The 19,817-nt window shown below is 44.7% G+C and overlaps 1 protein-coding gene across 2 annotated transcripts in view; it reads left to right on the top strand.

The window, feature by feature from the left end:
• COG2 (component of oligomeric golgi complex 2) overlaps positions 1-17,813 on the top strand; it is a 42,524-nt gene extending 24,711 nt beyond the window's left edge. The window contains exons 10-18 of one of the 2 annotated variants that reach the window (XM_070364468.1): positions 3,454-3,593; positions 7,821-7,882; positions 9,301-9,452; positions 10,953-11,150; positions 11,944-12,016; positions 12,272-12,411; positions 13,894-14,033; positions 15,210-15,393; positions 17,156-17,813. In XM_070364468.1, coding sequence (XP_070220569.1) covers positions 3,454-3,593; positions 7,821-7,882; positions 9,301-9,452; positions 10,953-11,150; positions 11,944-12,016; positions 12,272-12,411; positions 13,894-14,033; positions 15,210-15,393; positions 17,156-17,257 — 1,191 coding nt within the window. In that variant the 3' untranslated portion in view covers positions 17,258-17,813. Of the gene's footprint in view, positions 1-3,453; positions 3,594-7,820; positions 7,883-9,300; positions 9,453-10,952; positions 11,151-11,943; positions 12,017-12,268; positions 12,412-13,893; positions 14,034-15,209; positions 15,394-17,155 lie in introns of both variants that reach the window. The other variant, XM_070364467.1, reaches the window with a different exon arrangement.
• Positions 17,814-19,817: the final 2,004 nt, after the last annotated feature.

Below are 19,817 nucleotides of genomic sequence, written 5' to 3'. Positions count from 1 at the left end.
GATCTTAAGGACCATTGAAAACAAATCTCTACAGTTGTTTTCGATGAAAAATCAAGTTTGTAGAACTCTGCTATATCACTTCGAAGGAAAACAAGAAGTAGTAATTGGATTGTAGTATATATTAGGGTCAGTATATATTATATCCAATTACTACTTCTTGTTTTCCTTCAAAGTGATATAGCAGAGTTCTACAAACTTGATTTTCATCAAAAACAACTGTAGAGATTTATATAATTAATATTATAATTATTAACGTAGTATAAAAATTTCCTCTGTAATCTGAAAGATTAGGAGGCCTTCATATTTCTTTTTTAAAAAAAAAATCATGTTTTTTATTTAAAGGACTTCGTGGTTGATAGATCAAAAGTAAACCCATATGTTAACTTTCCGCTTTTAAAGATGTTATGCAGTGTCCTGGAGAAGAATGAAGACTCTAGGCCAAGTGGCCTGAGTCTGCCGCGCTCTCCTGCTCAGTTCCCTGTTGCTCAGCCTCTTGGTGCCTCTCCTCTTCCTGCTCTGGATTTTGATTTTTGTTTTTTTATTCTTTTATTCAGTGTGACAATCTTTGTCTTATAATTAGGTAATTTATTAAATTTACAATGATTGTAGTGATTGATATATTTGCGGTTTTTTTATTTCTTCCTATTTGTCCCATTTTTCTTCCTTCTTTTCCTTTCCTCTTCTTTTTTTTTTTTTCTTTTCCACCTTCTTTGTATTTTGCACTTTGGGAAATTTGTTTTTCTCATTTATTCTCTTTTACCCCTCTACTAATTTGGAAGTTCTGCCCTCTATTTATTTGTGTATTAAGTAACCTTAGTGGTTACTTAACAGAATTTAAAGTTACTGGTGTTCTTCAGCCTCCCAAACAGCACAGGATCTTAGATGCCAACCATGCCCTTCCATAGTATATATCAGGGTCTTATTTCTGTTTTAATATTTTTATGCCCCCAAGTTGGGCATTATTTTTATTGCTTTAACGTGGCCATCATCCTCCTCTCAAAATTATTCCACATGTTTATCATTTCCTTTGCTTATTGTTCCTTCTTGGATGTTACACCTTTTCTCTTGGATCATTTTCCTTCCTCCTGAAATTCATCTGTTACGAATTTCTGTTGATAATAAATTTCACTTTTTTATGATAAACCCTCAGTTAATATTTGTTTGAAAATAACGTTATACCTTTTATGTTTGAAAGGTAGTTTTGCTGGAAGTAGAATTCTCTGCACTTTGAACTTGGTCACTTGAAAGGAGTAGTTGCTGTTGTTTCTTGGGAGTTAAGATGGCTTTTTCCCCTGGCTCCTGTTAAAATTTCCCCAGTGACTGGTGTGCTGTTTCATTATGATATATCTAGCGTGGACTTCTTTTTATTTGCTGAATTTAAGATTTGTTGGGTTTTCTGAATCTGAGGATTGGTGGTTTTTTAAATCGTTTCTATATCATTTTTATTCATTAACTCAATTGTGCTTCTGTCTCATTCCTTTATCATTTGCTTTTAGAACTCTTGATTAATTATCCTCACTTTATCTTTCATGTTTCCTGAATTTACTTTTTTATTTTTCATCTCTTTGTGCTACATTCTGGGTAATTTCTTGAGACTTTTCTTCTAGTTCAAGAATCCCTTCTTCAGTTGTGTCTAAAATTCCTTTTCACCTGTTTCAAATTTATCATTATTTTCATTTCTAGAAGCTCTATTTGCCTCTTTTTCTAATTGTGCTTGGTTGCTTTGCTTACTAATTTTTAAAGTGTAGAGAGGCAGAAGTTGAGTGTGGTGAGCCTGGGCCTAATAACTTCACAACAGGTAAGAAACCAAATTTGGAACTTTATTATCCCAGAAATACCACTTATCTGTTCTCTTGGCCCTTGTTACAGTGTGTTGAACCATATAATTAAGTAATATGATTTTCAACAAGTTGTGTGACACTGAGTTTTGTGACTTTATAAAATAGACCTTTATAAATAAATAAAGTAGGGCTTTTAAAAATAGATACCATAAGCAGAATGAAGTAATGGTCTTAAGCATTAGCAATTTAGACCCTTTACATCCCTCTTTAGAGAATCATATTGATCATGTTAGGCTCGAGATTTTTCAGCTCAGAAGTGAAGCTTTCTGATGAAATGTTGCCTTTAGAATTCTAAACCAATACTTAATGTTCGTGGTTACATTTCTTGCAAGAAATGCTTTCAGTTTTCAGTGTTAATGGGACATGCTTTTGAGAAGAGAGAAGTATTTTTGCATGCCTTTAACATCCATTATATGCAAGGGTGTAGTTTTTCCCAAAGGGGATGAGTAATATTTTTCTTTGTCTCAGCTCCTCACATCTAGACCACACTTAGGGAATTCAGTAAGTGTAGCTAAGAGTCAGACACGACTGAGCGACTTCACTTTCACTTTTCACTTTCATGCACTGGGGAAGGAAGTGGCAACCCACTCCAGTGTTCTTGCCTGGAGAATCCCAGGGACGGGGGAGCCTGGTGGGCTGCCGTCTATGGGGTCGCACAGAGTCGGACACGGCTGACGCGACTTAGCAGCAGCAGCAGCTCAAAACCAGCTGAAAGGAATTTAACACTATAGTAGTGTTTACTGTACTACAGTTCCCATGTAACCACAGACATCATATTTAGGTGATTGGTTTGGTGACCCAGAATAGAGCTTCTCTTAAGTGAGAAGTACATGGGAAATCCTGCAGTGTTCTCCCTAGAGCCTGGGGATTTAGAGCCCTTGCCAAAGGATGTTGCGGCTACAGTTTTGCACTGCTGACTGACAGGGCTTCTGGTTCCTCTATTTCCTTGCTTTGTTTCTGAGTAAATTCCCTCTGAGCCTGAGCAGAAGAGGAAGTGTTATCTCTATAGGAGATGATAATAAAAGCAGTTAACCTAGTGGTGTAGTTTTCTGGGTTAAATTAAACAATACAATTGTAAGCACTGTGTCCAGATGATACATGTTAAGTAAGTGTTACCTGCTGCTCTTAGTGGTGTTGCTGGATTCCCCTTGTCAGTCTTCATGCTGTCCCATCTATAAAAATGATGTAATTACTCACATGGTTTGAGTAATTTCTTTCCTTTTCTTCCCCCCTCTCTTTCCTTTTTTTAAAGTTTCTACTTCTTCTCGAAAGGCATTGAAATTGTCCCACCTAATCCATGGTCTCTTGTGGCTCCTGGGCAGTTGGGGCCCTGGGAGATGAGCGAGCACTGTCACTTGAAGACCACTGGCCTTGGAATACCTGGGCGTCTCGATGGGCTCGCCACCCAAGACCTTGAACAAGTCATAGAACCACTTTGGGCATTGCTCAGTGTGGGGATCTTCAAAGGAAGATCCTGCAAGGTCCTAATGAGATCTTTAAACCTATGATTCTGTGTATTGATCTTTATCTTGATTTCCATTTTTCAGTATATAATCCCGATTCTGGTTAGTTTACTTAAAATGAAAATTCCACCTGTTTGTTCTTATTTTAGAAATATACCATAAGTATGGATTTTGTAAGAACATTTGAACGGCAATGTGGATCACAGGCCAGTGTAAAAAGATTAAGAGCACATCCTGCCTATCACAGCTTCAATAATAAGTGGAACTTGCCTGTTTATTTTCAAATAAGGTCAGTAATTTATTCCCATCACCTCCACCCTTCTGAAATAGAATGTGAACACCAGTTCAGATGGACTGAACTCCATCTCACAGCCCCTTCCTGGAGATCATCATATTATTCCTCGGGAAACAACTTAAAGCAGAAAGGCGCAGGAAGTATCATGATTGCCCAAGTTCTGGCTTATACGACAGAAGGATTAAGCTCTACTCTTCTGTCATTAGCACGCTGAGAACGCTGGACTCCAGGGAGCGAGGCCAGGCCCAGCTCCATTCCCAGGTGCTATGTCTCCATTCGCCACGAAGAGGGTCACCCAGCAGCTCTTCCTCTCCATTTTCCTCGTTCATCACTTGCTTCAAATAGCAGACCTATCCTTCATCTGTAGTTTTGCACATCTGTAACATTTTTATCCTCAGAGGGAATCAGGAAAAGTATTCTTTCTTGAATATTGTTTGTAGCTGATTCCATCCATCAATTTATAAGAATTGTAGTTACAATTTATAAGAATTGTAGTTATTATTTTGGCTTCCTTTATAATCGTGGTGAGTGTTCTGGAAAATGGTGACACTTTCCTTCCGGATAGCATAATGATATCACCAGTGTCAGTAAGTGGTCCTGTAGACAGTTTGGGGCAATTTAGGATAAATTCTTAACAATGTATGTTCCCCTAGAAAAATAGCTGGTAACATGGCCGTTTTTGCAGACTCTCTTGAATGAGGTCACACTAAGTTCCTCCGTTAGTTAGAATGGTTCTTAAAGACTCGGAAGCTTTTTGTTTGAATTGCTGGATGCTTTCATTAATTATAATGCCGTCCTTCCCTGGAGTTCTGAGGAATAATTACAGAGGGGGAAAAATATTAAATACCTTGACTTGTAATTACTTGCCATGATTGAGAATCTATATAATCATCTTTTGATGATGAAATCAAAGCTGTCAGACTGTTAGTATGGTGCTCTTTTACATACAATACTGAGCTTTATACTTAATTTTTCAAGGTTATATTATCATGTAGGTAAGAAATTAAGGATTTGTTTGTCTGAGATACTCATGGACTGCATGGGAAGTAACCGTTAGGTGCTGATCAAGATGTAGCCAGGGCAAGAAGCCCTTTTGGTTTGTGAGAAAAATTTAGAATGGTGAAGCATCATTCTATAGTGTAAGAGTGCAGTAGAGAAATGATATTTAAACTTTCCGTGTGTCCTGTAGTCTACGTTTTGGGTTAGATTGCTTTAGATATCTAATACCCATCACAGCCTGTACTCCTGTTTACTGCCTCCACATGCCTCTTATCTAGTCGTTTTCCCAGGCCCCATACCCCCAACTTGGTGATCTTGCCCTGTCACGTCATTCTGCCTTCCGGAGTCGTGGGCCCTGCAGGGTAGCACAGCCTGGCCTCAGCCCATTCTCCTCTCATCACAGGTTCTCTCAAAGCTGGTAATTGAGTCTTAAACTATGCTGAAACTCAGCCAGTCCCATGAAAGACATTTTTAATCTTCACCAGAGTTTAGCCATAAGCATTCAAAGGAATTGCTTAACTTTTCTGTGTAAATAGTTTTATTCAAAATTTATGAAATTTAAAAAGTTACGTTTGAGATACGAAGTGTGGAACCTGTTTTCAGTGCATTTGCTCTTTCCACTTAAAAAGAAATTCAAGTAATACTTTATAGAACACCATTCTGTTGATTTTTGTCAGTGGTTGGGTTATTTATTCTCTGGGATAACAGAATGTTCTGCAGACATGGCTAGTGTCAAAGCTGTATTGCTGTCTGATTCACTTCAGGGTCATTTAAAGTAAGCCTAAACGCCAGTAGGGTGGTGATGTTTCAAAAGATTTCTAGGAAGGAGTATCAGTACTAATACTGCACTCTCAGTAGCAATCAGACAGTCCCAGGTCTGACCCTCTGCCTACATCCCCATCATCTTCAGGAAAGAAGGCACGCCTCCCGCCACCACCATTCTGTGAGCACACGGGCACCCCTTCTGTCTCTGGTGCCCTGTTGTGCCAGCACTTCATTTGTTCTTACAGGAGTTTTGGAAAGCAGGGTTAGGAATTAGTTTTCATAGAAAGAGATTAAATGCACATCGGCCCCCAACAGCCTCAAATGGTAGTAAGTCAGTGGCTGCCTGGAAGCTGGGTGTTAGCCCCTTAAATGCTACAGGCAGCGTTACGTCTTTTTTGACTGAACTCTTGCTAGAATGTTCCATGCTCCCAGGATGGTCACCTGTGCTCTCTGTCTGCTCCATTCAGCACATGCTTCACAGGGTGTAGCTCCTTCACAGCTTGGAGTCTGTGTGGCACTAACGTGCCTTCCTTCCCCTCCACCCTCCTCAAGTTGTGTCCATGCATCAGTAGAGCCATGCGTGGGGAAGGGGGTGTGTGTCTCCAGATCATCCCCATACCCAAATGTAAAAGTTTAGGAGTGTTTGTACTTGGGGTTGCCTTTCTTACAAATCCTCTATCAAAAGTAGAATGGCATCCCATATACATGTGAAAAGTTAGCATAACTTTTCAAATTTCACCAAAGTAACATCTCACTTTGTTTATTTTCTAAGAAGTACAACCTAACATTTCAATCCTGGAAGTTACTGGCCAGCAAAGCTACTTGAGGGGCTGGTGCTGGGCTCCTGGAGGGCAGGGCGAGGGGGCGACTGGGCCGCACGACACGGACAGTTTAGTTTTAAGGATCTCACACCTGGTCACTCGTAACCTGCACATCTGTGTAAAAGGCATTAATTTAGGGGTCTGCTGCATTTGTTTCTTGCACTTTCTCGTTTGTGTGATTTTCAGATTGTTGTAGCATACAAATAGTTTTATCCTGTGTCTTTACTTACACTGAATTATACCTGTTCCTCTGATGGCCACAGAACTTCAAGCTGACCTCTCTTCACGCTGCATTCAGTAGGAACTGTGCCGCATCTTACAGAAACCTCCCTTCCTTGGGGCTGTGAAGGTTGCCTCTGGCTTTCCGCGTTCTGAACAATGCTGCGTTAGTGTCAGGCCTTTTCCGTGTTGAAGCTTACTTCCTGTGTTTTATGTATTAAATGATTTGGGCAAAAGGTGGGATGAGGGATCTGAGCCTAATGCAGAGCTGGCCTCTCTCCACTGCAGGGCAGCCCCTGCCCTCTCCCCCTCATTGTGCTCAGGAGCACCGCCTCCTTTGCGGTCTCCAATGCTCTCTTCTCTTCCTCCACTTCGCTTCTGTCACTTGTTCCCTCTGTGCCTCTGCCTGCTGCTTGGAGAAACTCGCCTTTTGCAGGCTTCGCGGGGCAGTTGCTGAGTTCTTCCCTCCGTGTGGGGCGGCTAGCTCCAGCGGTCAGGGTGACCCAAAGCCCTCTGCTCTCAGCCGCTCGTGCCTTTGAGGGCAGGGCTGCTGCTCTTTGTGTGAAGTGCTGCTGCGTCTACTCTCCAGTTTCCTGAGGATCAGTTTCAGAACTGCTTTTAAAAAGCATATAAGTACTATCGAAAAAACCAAGATCATCGATTAGGTAAATTGATGTTAAGTATGTTCAGAATTTATTGGTAGCAAGGGAACTAGGGGGTGACAGAAGAATGCATGGTAAAGAAAGTATGAGCATGGAAGCGTTGGTTATACAGGTGGGAAGGAGGATGCTACATAGGCAGCTAATTAAGGAAATAAATGCACACACAGTTTCATTTCACAGTCATAAAAATGTGTCCACATCAGATGTTAAAACAGAAGTCTGTGAGAAGATGGTATGCAATGGCAAATAGCCAGCAGAGAAAACAGAAAACCCATCGAGAAAGCAGATCCTGAGCCTCAGGGTGGGCATGCGGGTAGCAGATATTTGATGAGCACCAGGCAGAGACTTGTTCTAGTTTAACTGCCTATTTTCAGTGATATGTCTCAAGCTGCAAACGAAGATACAGAATATAGCTTCTCCATTTCTTAGTTTGAGGGACATTTACTTTCTTCTGATAGTGTGGAGGTAAGAGGACTGGAAAATCCAGTCTTATGGCCCAGAAGTGATTACCTGATTGTAGGTGGTGGGACTTGCCAGAAATGGCTTCCTGGTCAAGTCATTCAGATAAGTTTATTTCCTGCTCAGTAAGAAGAAAAGTCTGTGGAGGCCAGGCATCAGGGCTGCTGGGGCATCTCTGAGGCACTGGCCCTACGAGCAAGCAGGAGAAGGGTCCTATTGCCTGGGGTGGGGGCAGGTTGGGGGAGAGGCACCTGAAGCAGAGAAAACAGCAGTTTACACTCTTGTTTTTCTCTCAGATTTAGAGAAATAGCGGGATCCTTAGAAGCAGCACTCACAGACGTCCTGGAAGACGCACCAGGTAACGCCCTCACAGTGACGCAGGCGGTGGTTAAGCGGGTTGATCCCACTCACCAGGTCTTCTTGGCGGCCGGAGCGCCCGGGAGCGCTCTGAACTTCTGCTGTCCTCCAGTAGTGTTACTCGCTCAGCCATGTCCGACTCTTTGCAACCCCACGGATTGCAGCCTGCCAGGCTCCTCTGTCCCTGACATTCGCCAAGCAAGATTACCGGAGTGGGCAGCCATTCCTGACCCAGAGGTCAAACCCAGGTCTCCTGCATTGCATGCAGGTTATATACCATCAGAGCCAGCAGGGAAGTAAGTTAGACCCTGAAGATATAGTTTAACTTCTTTTTTAAAAAAGGTTTATAGAGCTTCCGGCTGTATAGAGACGATGTAAAGGATGCTTTAAGAACATGGGAAGGAGACCATATTTTCGTTTCTGAATATAATGTGTCAAGGGGATATAACCCCTGCTGTGCTTAAGTGACAGCCTTTCTTGTAGCCATGTGGCCACCCTCCACTTCCCTCTCAAGCTAAGGTAAAGGATCAGAATGACCCTTCCCTCCAGAGGATGACTCAGCCCGGACTGCTGCCTCAGGCCTCCAGAGCCCTTGGGCCAGTCCTGGGACAGGGGGCAGGGACTGGGCTCAGCCTACACGTTCCAGACACGTTTGCATCAGGCATGCTTTAGGCGTCCCTGCTGACTGCCCACCTAGGTGGCTGTTCCTGTAGCCACAAAGCTCCACTCCACTGTGCTCCCTTTCGTGCAGCCAAGTTCCATCTAAACTGAGCTCCTTTAGCCTCAAAAGTTTATTTTCAGCTGTCTTTGGAAAAGTAGCCATGTGTAATTGACTTCCTATGTTTAAATAGCGTATTCAGGAGTGGAAGAGAAGACAGGACAAGTCCAAAACCAAAGATTAAACCCTTGCAAGTGACTGCCACTCCAGTTCGCATTTGCCAGTTTATTATAGAGTGCCTGTTAACCGACTATTTCTGATTGTTGTATATGTTTAATGTGTATCGAATGCCTGGGAGAAGGAGTCATGTAAGATTAGCAAACAGCATTACACGAGAGGTGTAGTGGCGTGCCCGCCTTACGGCGTCCTGGCTGTGCACGCCACCTCCTAGTAGCGTGCCCGCCTTACGGCATCCTGGCTGTGCACGCCACCTCCTAGTAGCGTGCCCACCTTACGGCGTCCTGGCTGTGCACGCCACCTCCTAGTAGCGTGCCCGCCTTACGGCGTCCTGGCTGTGCACGCCACCTCCTAGTAGCGTGCCCGCCTTACGGCGTCCTGGCTGTGCACGCCACCTCCCCAACTCTTTCTGACCTCATAGGATTCTTCAGAAGGTCACTGGCTTCACTCTTGGCTTCTCCGCTGAAGATTTTAGCTGTTAGCCCTTCTGCTGCGACTCCTTAACTGTGCGTTTTTACCTCTAGCTGGGAGCCCGTATCGCCTTTTGGCTTCTCATAGGACGTGGAGCAGCCTTCAGAGGTGCTGGTCTGACAAGATGTTCTTGCCGCTGCTGGCGCATCGTCTGTGGAGACTGACGCTGCAGATTCTGGCGCGGTACTCCATATTTGTCAAGGAGGTGAGGGCTGGCTGGTGCTCATCCCTAATCAAGACTGAAATGAATTAAAGATAGGTTAAGGAAACGTGCCAAGATTTTTAAAGCCCACGTGGTCATGAGAGGTTGATGCAAGGGCTATAGTCCAAATTCCCAAGTTTCCATCCTTTTCACTCTTGTTTATGTGACCTTTAGGGGCATCAGTCATCACATATTCATTGCTTCGTCTTTTTGAAAAGCACCGCATTGACCTTATTTTCCTTGAGGAAAACCAGAATCTTTGTATGGTGCCTCCAATACAGAGGCACCATAAAACAGAGATGATCGTTTTAATGAAGATGATAAAAATATGCATATTTTTTCCTTAATATTTGGAAATTTAAAAACACCAAATGGCTGAGATTAGAAGGTTGTAAAACTGATTAACCTTCCCTTCGTTTCAGAAACCCTTTTCAGCTTGGATGTATTAGGTATTCACATGCCCATGATGATTGGTTAGTTTTTGTGCATAAAGTCACAGGAACATTCCTGTGGTCCAGTGCTGAGCACCCGGCCCCACCTGGTCTGTTCCAGGTCTTAGAGATGCCTGCACAGACAGCTCAGGGACAGACACACACCCCGGCCAGTGCAAGGTGATGAGTATAAGAGAGCATGAGCAGAAGTTTAGGAAAGATGACATGGAGAAGCCATCATCCACGGACACGAAAGCACTCTGTCAACTGGAGGAGAGTGTTTCAGTGGAAAAAGCACAGGCTTCAAGTCAAACTCAGACCTCGGCCCTGCTGCTCTTTAATTTCACGGTCTTAGGGAAATTGGCTGAATCTCAGATTCTTCGTCTGTAAAATAGGAAAACAGCTTCTACATGTGCTTGTTGTGAGGAGTAAAGAGATTTCTTGCCCAGCAAACTGATAACGAAGGTGCCCAGCAGATAATGGTGCTCCATCCGATCTCAGTAGAGCCCCTGCCCTGTGCAGCTGTTCACGGAGATCGTGCAGTTCCTGGGACACCGTGGACTTGATATGATTCTGTGAGGCCTGGGCTTGCTTCATCACCCCCAGCAAGATGCCAGCCAGTGATTATTCTTACACCTAGAATATTCCATTCTTTTCTCGATGCAAGTGCTCTTCTCTTAGGTTTTTTCCCTTGTAGCAATCCATTATGCAGAGAACATTATGCCATTTGTATTATTTGAAGCATGATTGAGGTTGAGACTTTTATTTTTTACCCTTATGATGATAATTTATCAAGTAAATACAGTGAATTGTTTACTTTTTAAAACCTTCGAGGTTCCAGATCTTAATCTCCCTTGAGTTTCGGGACCTCTTGCTTGATTTCTGACTGTCACGTAAGTCAAGGAGGGGTGCACACGGGGCCAAGTGTGTCCTGCCCCTGCTTTCACACCTGCCTGGAGAGGCGGGACGCGGTGTCCTTTCACGAGTTACTTTCACTTAATACTTTTGTGTTGAGTTACATGCTCATGTATCTTGCAGGTGGAAACATTTTATCACTGAAATCCTTTTTCAGCTTTTACTCAGGCCCATCTCTAATGAAAGTGCTAAGGATGTTAAAAAGCCTTTGGTAACTGGCAGCAAAGATCTTTCTATCACCCAAGGAAATTGCGAAGACCAAGCAAGTGGCCCTTCTGAAACAAAGCCCATCGTCTCCGTTTCCAGCACTCAACTTGTCTATGTGGTCACAGACCTGCACAGGCTTCAGGAGCAGGTAAGCCTGTGTTGCAGAGGATTCTAAGTGGGGGGTTCAGTGTTCTCACTGTCTGGCCTCATGGGGTTTAGACTTGTGGGCCCAGGGCCCCTGAGAGAGAGCATCCATTTACTTCCCTGCCCGTGTTGCCTCCACCCCTGACGGGCATGCTCTCCTCCTTGGGTAGCAGCCTGTCTACAGCATGCCTGCCTGGAGCCCTGGCTTCCCCTGAGCAGTGACGCCACAGGCCAGGAGCAAGCCAGGCCCTCATTAGCTCAGCTTACTCTGTGGAGCCATGGTCTTTAATGGGTTGGATTCCAATTATTTCTAGTCTGCTTACCCAGTACTTATACTTTAAAAGTGCTGAATGATTAAAACGTCTTCCTATTTCCTCCACATAGGTTTCATGTTCTTGCTTTTACCATTAACAGAACTTTGTTTAAGAACAGAATGTGTTTAAGTGCTGTGATACTTATTTCTGCTTTTTACAGGTTTAAGTGTTTTGTGGCGCTTGGACAAATACTGTATGTGTTGAGCAAAAACATGGTCTTTATCATAAGGTTTTTTTGGTATTGAGGGAAGCTACAGAATAGCGTTAATAGCCATGAAAATATGATTTTCCTTGTCGTTGAATTATTTTCTAGTGAAAGCATTAATTAAGAATTTTGTTTTCTTCCAATGAAAGTTATTGAAAGTTCCGAGTTTAGTTTTATCATTAATTAATAACATTCTGGAGCTGTAGGTGCATAGAGAATTGCCTCCTCCTTTGACTAATAAAAAGTAACTGAATATATAAAGTGCATATTTATTTCAGCTTCCAGAACTCTTAGAAACAATCAAGCCAAAACTTGAAGTGATGGGCTTTAAGAATTTTTCCTCCATCTCAGGTAAAAATGAGTCTTTAGATTCAGCAAATCTTTGAATAAGAAATAACTTAATAGAATTTTGGAGACTAGGATATATTTAATTATCAGTTTTCTCTAGTTGTAAATCCTTGGTTGTTTCTGTATTCTGTTCTGTGATTTTTAACTTCTCTGAATGAAATATTTTAATTCTAATGATTTGATTTGGTTTATTGTATACTCTCTTTAGGCCTGGGCCTGAATAGAGTGATAAAACACATCTTTCCATCTCCGCAGCAGCCCTGGAGGACTCCCAGCTGTCTTTGTCTGCCTGTGTACCCGCCTTGAGTGAGAAAATCACCCAGGACTTAAGTGAGTCTTGCTTTAGTCACCTGAAAAGTGCCCTGGAGGTCCCCAGGCTGTACCGAAGAACCAATAAGGTCAGTGCACTCATTGACAAGAATTCTGAGGTGGGGAAGTATGTATCAGGAAGGCCAGAGAGGGAAGAAATGGTTAAGCGAGAACAGAAGTAGGTTCTCCAGGGGAGACTCCATCTCATTCAATTATGAGAAGATGGCCAGGGCCTGGGCACAGACATAATTTAGGTAGCTGGACTTAGGCAGTGTGGACTTTGGGCCTTGAGGGAAAATAGTATTTTCAAAGAAAGCATTTTAATAAAACATTTTAAGTCCTGCCCTTCTTTTGGTCTTCATAGTCTATATTTGAGAAGATCTGAATTTACCTTATTTCTTTTATATTGCCATTGGAAGTATCTGCTTCTGTCTTTTACTGGATATGGTATAAAAGCGTTACATTAAAAGATATTAAAGGTATTTATAAAGTGAAAAATTGAGCTTATACTGGTATTCAAAGTCAAATTCTCCTTTGTCTTCACTTTATAGGATAGGAATTGGGGAATTTGTTTTTAGCAGTGTTTTAGTTTTTCTCTTGAACTCTCATTTTCAAGTGTTTATATTCATTCTATTCTTGCTAGTTCTTATTTTGCTTCTAATTTTCTTTTCTCCTGGTTGTAAAGTTGGATTTTAGTTTACAACTAAAGTTATTCCCAGGAGCTGTGAAAATGTCCCACAGCATTGTGCTGTTTTGGAATATCCTGGAGTTTCCACACGCACACCCAGTGCGGGGCCTGGTCTGCTATTGCTGCTACTTCTCCCATCCAGCTCCTGCTCTGGATGCAGGGGGCAGCTGGGCTGCGTCCTGAGACGAGATGAGCTCATCTCTGTGGCTATTCTCCTTTTCCTTTTAAAATCTAGGACATACAGCAGAATTTCCACCTCTGGGAACATCAGCAAGAGTATCTAATCTCCTGATGTTCTGGTCTGAAGTGGGGAGACAGACCTATTTTAGTTTGCCAAATTCATTACTTTTCCTTTAGGAATCTACCAGCTTTCCCTTTGTCATCAGCAGGGTGTTGTTATATTTACCAAGGGCTCGCCTCGTGGGTCAGTGTGCTAAACGCTTTCTACTGACTTTCGTCATATGAAGTGAGTGCCAGTGCCCTGATGTACAGATAAAGAGACCAAAGTAAGCAAACTGGATCCTCACTTCTTAAGAGCTGGTCTGTTAAGCAGCAGCAAATGGTCACTGGTCGGAGCTGGTCATAAATGCATGGTCTCAAAACTTGGCCCCGCTCACCTCCTGCCCAGTACGCACACACAAAATCAGACCTAGAATTAACAAAGTGGCCAGGTGATTTGTGTGAACACAAGGTTAGGGAACCTGAGTCCGGTCAGCTCCGGGCATCGTCCTCGGTGGCTCCCTCTTGGTCTCCAGGGTCTTTCTGTAGACAACACTTGAACGTGTCTCAACTGGTACCTTAGTAATGTCCTTTTGAACATGAGGTTGGAGTAACTTACTTTCTCTTTTTCTGTTCATCTTTAACCTCTACCACCATTACCCAGGAGGTGCCCGTGACAGCCTCCTCTTACGTGGACAGCGCTCTGAAGCCATTGTACCAGCTTCAGAGCAGGCACAAGGACAAGCTCAAGCAAGCCACGATTCGGCAATGGTTAGAAGCCACCCTCTCTGAGAGCACGCATAAGTAAGTCACTTACAAGTAGACTGTTCTGGACCTTCTTAGAAAAGTCCTAAGTCAGAGGTCACTGGGGTCATCACAAGTGGTTGTCGGTAGCCTCGTCACTGGACGAGGCTGGATGTGGGCACCCAGTCTCTTCCCATCTGTGCTCACTCCACCCCAGCCAAGGCTCTGCCTGGCCTGCAGCCACGCCAGCCCTGCCTCCCACAGCTCACATACCTCTGGGGACCCAGGCATATCCCACAGGCCCCTGAGCGCGCTGCCTTTGATGTCCTTAATGTCACTCCATGTAGGGATGTTCTGCAGGTCTAGGCACACTTCTCCTTTCAGGTCCTGTTTCCTTTTTCCATAATGGCTCCGGTCATGCCGACAGTCAGCAGACTTGCACTGGGGAGACCAGGGTAATCAAGGAAGCAAACATGTTCCTTGTGGGGTGTGATTGTAACTCTTACAGGGTTGCTGTCAAAGCCTCAAGCTAATGAGACTAGAGGTCTTCAGTCTGGTTGAATGTCTCTTCAGTTCTAATTCAACCAACTATTTTCCCCGAATCCAGCATTGAGTTACATCAAAATATATTATTTGATTTTGTTGTTGAATTTTAATTATTAATTTTGCAATAATATTTTGTTTCTACTGCTTATGAATTAAGCAGCATTTGTGAGTTAATTTAGAACACAGCAACGAGTTATAATGCGGTTTCTGTTGGCAAATGTATTCTAAATGCCAGGTAACCAGCTTGTAAATAAAATTTTTAAATATAGCTCATTTATAATTTGGAAATCATTTTGAAGGCAATTAGTTTTATTTAAAATTTTTGAAATACTGTTACTCTTTAAAAATGATGAGCTGTTCCTAGAACTGATTGTAAATGAATTTGCTAATTACATTTGGGAAATGAGCTGCTGTTCAGCCTTGATATAGGAAAGACTTTGGCCTGTGATTTCTCTTAGTGCTCAGGACGGACATTTTAAACAAAATTCATATACATAGTTCTTAAATTCTGAGGGAATACAATGCTAGAGAGTCGAGACCCTGTTTTTCTTTCAGTCTTAAACAATATTGACTATGGCTGATCTTTTATTGGAATTGAATTTTTAACTAAAAAAATCCCTTTTTTGGTCCACAAAGCTCGTGGGTGTGTTTGGTACTACGTCTCTTTGACCGCTGTGTCTTATGTTCAAGGTACTATGAGACTGTGTCGGATGTCCTGAACTCTGTGCGGAAGATGGAGGAGAGCCTGAAGAGGCTCAAACAAGCCAGGAGAACCACTCCTGCCAGCCCGGCTGGGCTCAGTGGCGGCGGCATGAGCGATGATGACAAGATCCGACGGCAGCTGGCCTTGGACGTTGCGTATTTAGGAGAGCAGGTGACCCGAGCACCGCTGCGCTTCCAAGGGCCCTGACTGCGTTCCAAGGGCCCAGCAGGCACCCGGCGATGACTGGGAGGGACCAAAAGCTCATTCCCGGGGCTAGAAAAGAGGGCCAGGGCCCCAGACACTTGGAGGAGAAGGATGTGCACCCAGCGAATATGAGGAGGAAAAAGCAGAGTTTTTGAGGTCCAGTGAATTGACATTCTGTTGGCTTGCTGGCATTTATGTTCCCAAAGCTGCTGGGACATGAGCCCATAGGCAGAGATGGTGCCTTTTGGTCCAGTGTCTAACCCGTGCTTGATATGGCATTGGTGCTGGCTGTCGGAGGATCCTTTGAGATATTTGTTAGTTTGGCTTTAGAATAACTAGAGAAGCATTAGGCCATTGATTTCTCCTTGTGGTGCTTGAGAAATCATCTCAGCACAGTTTCTTTGCCTCCCTGCCTGCGGTTTTTAGGTTTTCTGTAAAACACAAATTTTGGTGTCACACAGTGGAGGGGTGGACAGTCACGTAGGCATCGTCACGTGTGTGCAAGTGTGGGTCCTACGCAGGGCCTTCCATCCTTACTGAGTGTCAAACTCTTGAATGTTCAGAAACTGGCTTTCTCAAGTGCTTAGGTTTTCTGTAGCAATAAATGCTCAAGAAAGACCTTTTTAAAATTGCTATTTATTTATCTTTGGCGCACTGGGTCTCTTGCTGCTCGTGGGCTTTCCCTCGCTGTGGCAGCAGAGCTACTCTTGGTCGTACTACATGCTTCGCAGGCAGTGGCTTCTCTCGTTGCCGAGCACAGGCTCGGAGGCCTGTGCTGCTTCGGTGGTTGTGGCTGTGGGCTAGTTGCTCTGCGGCGTGTGGAATCTTCCGGATCAGAGACTGAACCCATGTCGCTTGCACTGGCAGGCAGATTCTTAACCACTGGGCCACCAGGAACAGCTTTTTGCTAGAGAAAAAGTGATATCATAACATTCCCATCAAAAGATGCTTGGTTTTCTAGTCACTCTTTCTTACGGCTCAGCGTCATCACTGAAAATCCAGATTTTTCCCTTTTCAGGTGAATTTACAGGGACATCTTGGCAGAAAGTCTATTACCTTCTTCTGTTTACTTACTCTGTTTCACAAGAGACTTAAAGTCTTTTTATGGGCAAAAAAGTTGGCCATAAACAGATGAAGAGCAAGTAAGCAAAAGACCAGGGAGATGGGTTCTTCCAGCCCCCAGGCAAGCCGCAGCATGCCCGCAGAGGCTGCACAGTCGGCCTGGCGTTCTCCAGTCTCTGCTGTGCATGCGTGCGCGCGTGCTTGGCGGTGGTTGAATAAAGGGTGGCGGGCGCTGTGCTGCATCTCTGCTTCCGTGTGGTTGCTGTGCCAGAGTTGTTTCTAAGAAAAAGTTGTTAATGATATGCCAACAGATTAAGACCTCAGGCGAGTCGTTTTTTGAGAATTCTGCACTTAAAAAGTTCCTTTTCTTAGTGTGAATTTTCTCTTTCAGCCTATAAGAGAGGCTCTTATCCTGGTGAGAGTATGATTTAGTGAATGGAGATAAATCGACACTGACTTCTTAGAATGACCTCCAGAAATAAATGTTATAATAAGTACAGTTTTTAACTTCATTTATTTGAAAGTAAAAAATTATTGTACCAGTCTTCAGGAAACTGCCTTTTTCTGGTTTAGTGGAGGGTAAGGTGAGGGTGGATATCTTGTTTTCTGCTTTGTAAGGGTCTCTTCCACATTTAGCTAACTTGATTCATTCCTGTGGCCTTTACAGATAGAAAAGATGGGCCTGCGAACAAAGGACATAAGAAGCTTTCCAGCTCTTGCAGAGCTCGTTGCTGCCGCCAAGGACCAGGCAACGGCGGAGCAGCCTTAAGCATCTTGGAAGAACCCAGGGGAATAGAAAGTTGGACCTCACGCCTGCAGGGAAGAAAGCGGCTCTGCTGTCTCTCAGGCTGCAACAAGGACGCACGTCCACTCGTCCCCGAAAGTGCGCCAGGGCAGCTCCCTCAGCGTCTTTGGGTCTTCTTTCACCCAAAAAGAATACAAAACTCTTTTTCCGTTGTATGGAAGATAATTTTAAGATGTTTGAAACTTTCTACTATAGTTTACAGAGCAAATTATTTTATTTTTACTGTAAATCTTAGCGTGGAAGAGATGATTTCTAAAATATGATTGAAGTAAATATGTGTATGTGTGAATAAAAAGTCATCTTCTGGTCCGGCAGTTAGAAGTGGCTGGCTGCAGAGGCGTGGCTACACTGTACCAACGCCCTTCTCGGTGATGACTCACTGCCTCTCTAGAGGGCTGTACGGGCGGCTCTCCATTCTCCCGCTGGGTGTTCAGAGCAGGGCTCATCGCCCAGACCTCTGTCAACAGTAAGAAGCAGCAGGGGGATCTGTTTCCTAAATAAAAGAGTCTGCCAAAACATATGCACCTCTTATTTGTGAATTCAGCAAGGTCAGATGCCACGTCCCCTCTCCTTTGCACCTGCAGGGTCCTGTCATCATGGAGTGCCCTTCAGGTATGTGGCAGGTCTGGGCTGTCGGAGGGTGACCGAACATACCTTCCCCCTGAAGTCAGCAGGACCCCTGCTGACTGCGTGTGGGAGGAGGGGGAGTGCTGGGAGGGGCACTGGGAGCACGTGGTCGCTTTGTTCCTCCCAGATTCACACAGGAGTGCGGAGCACTTGTGCGTGGCTTTGGCTCTGCCCTTCAGCCCGACACTGACATGAGAGCAGGTGCACCTCCTCCTCTGGGTTAACTGTAGGGGAGAGAAAGAATCAGTGACAGGGAAGGAAGTAAGCAGGCCTGGGAGCTGGCAGGAGTGGCGAGATGGAACTGGAGAAGCGGGAGGGAGAGGAGCGGGGCCCCAGAGAGCAGTGAGCACTGCAGGCGGGGCACGGGCCCTGTCCAGGCTGCCAGCCTCCAGTGGGGCGTGCTCTGGCATCTCTGCTCTCTGTTGGAGAACAGGTACTCTCATCTTAGCAGGGAGGGCCCTGCCCTTGGACAGATGTGTGTCTTAGTTTTAGGAAGCTGGTGAGAGGAGCAACACTGAGACGGCAGGAGGGATCTACCCCAAGGGCGTGAGCCCTCTTCCGAGGAGCCAGCTCGCCAGGCTGGGCTGTGCTTCCTTGTGTGGTGCTGGGCACGTGGGCAGCAGGGGCAGGACAGGGAAGAGAGCTGGGTGTACAGTGGAGAGCTGCTGAGCTGGCACTTGCAGACTGAGTGGGACACTGGTCGCCCTGGGACTCCATGTTCAGCGCTGGGGTGCCTGGCACACAGACCTAGGATCTGAAGAAGCTAAGGGAAAGGCCTGCATTGCCCGCAGCCTCGTGCTCCAAGGTGAGCCTGTAGCAGCGTAACGGTGCATGCACACCCTGCCCTGCACCGTCACACCTTCTAGTCACACGTTCCCTGAGGCCACGCCGAGCTCTGCACCAGCAGAGCCTGCCCCGGCAGCTGTGCCATCCAGCCTTGGGCGGAGGTGGGCTCCAGCACTGTCTGCGGCCACTTGACCTCTCTTGATCGTCCCTGAACGTGGCGGACAGCAGTCAGGTGTATCAGCCCCTCATCGCCAGCACTGCTCTTCCCAATCTGCAGAAGAGGGAGCAGAAATTAAGCAGTGAAATGAGTAAGAGATTTGGGATCTGATGACATTCTTCATGGGGCCTTGAGATGACTGCCCCTGGCTGTCCTCAGGCTAGGGCTCGTGCCCACCAGGAATATCAGATTGAAGGTAACTGTGGCTGCTGGATGATGACCTTATCTACTGGATAAGCACTGTGCAACCCCAGGAAGACATAGGATTTGCTGCAGAAATATTGAAGAGAAATCTCTACAATTAATATTTTTGTGTTGAATTATCTAGAACATGCTGCTATTGAGTGTCCTGACCAACTTTCGTTTTGTCAGAATAAAAGAGCTCCGCAACAAGGACAGCGAGTCCATTAGTCTACTTCCAGTTGCTTTCTGAAATAAAGTCAAAAACACCAACATTCCTCTTCCTCCCTCTGCCGTGCTAGTGCTGTCCCAGGTCTATGCAGACAACTTCAGAACCACAGTTACGACTCAGGATAACTCTTGTCCGGCTGGGTCCCCTCACCCAGCACAAAGCTGGACTTTCAGTGGGCCCCTCACAAATATATGTCAAATGAGGAAAGGCATTTATTTCCTGGGAGGATATTTTTTGGCAAGCAGCTCTTAATCCAGTAATCACATATTTTGAAAATAACCATTTTATGTTTGAAGTTGTCTTAGAAATTACAGAAGACACTGCAAAGGTTATGTTTCTGGTTTGAACATGTGTCCCCTTGAGATCCTAAATCCAAGAGGTGAGTCCTGACTGGCTGCGGCCACATTCCCTTCTAGAAGCCTGTGTTTGGAGGGGAGCTTTTGAGCATCACTTAAAGCAGTGCTCCCTAAACTCTAGTGTGA

The sequence above is a fragment of the Bos mutus genome, chromosome 28, assembly GCF_027580195.1.
Source record: "Bos mutus isolate GX-2022 chromosome 28, NWIPB_WYAK_1.1, whole genome shotgun sequence".
Lineage (NCBI taxonomy): Eukaryota > Metazoa > Chordata > Mammalia > Artiodactyla > Bovidae > Bos > Bos mutus.
The sequence above is the reverse complement of the archived record's forward strand: the minus strand, read 5'-3'. Positions and strand labels throughout refer to the sequence as shown.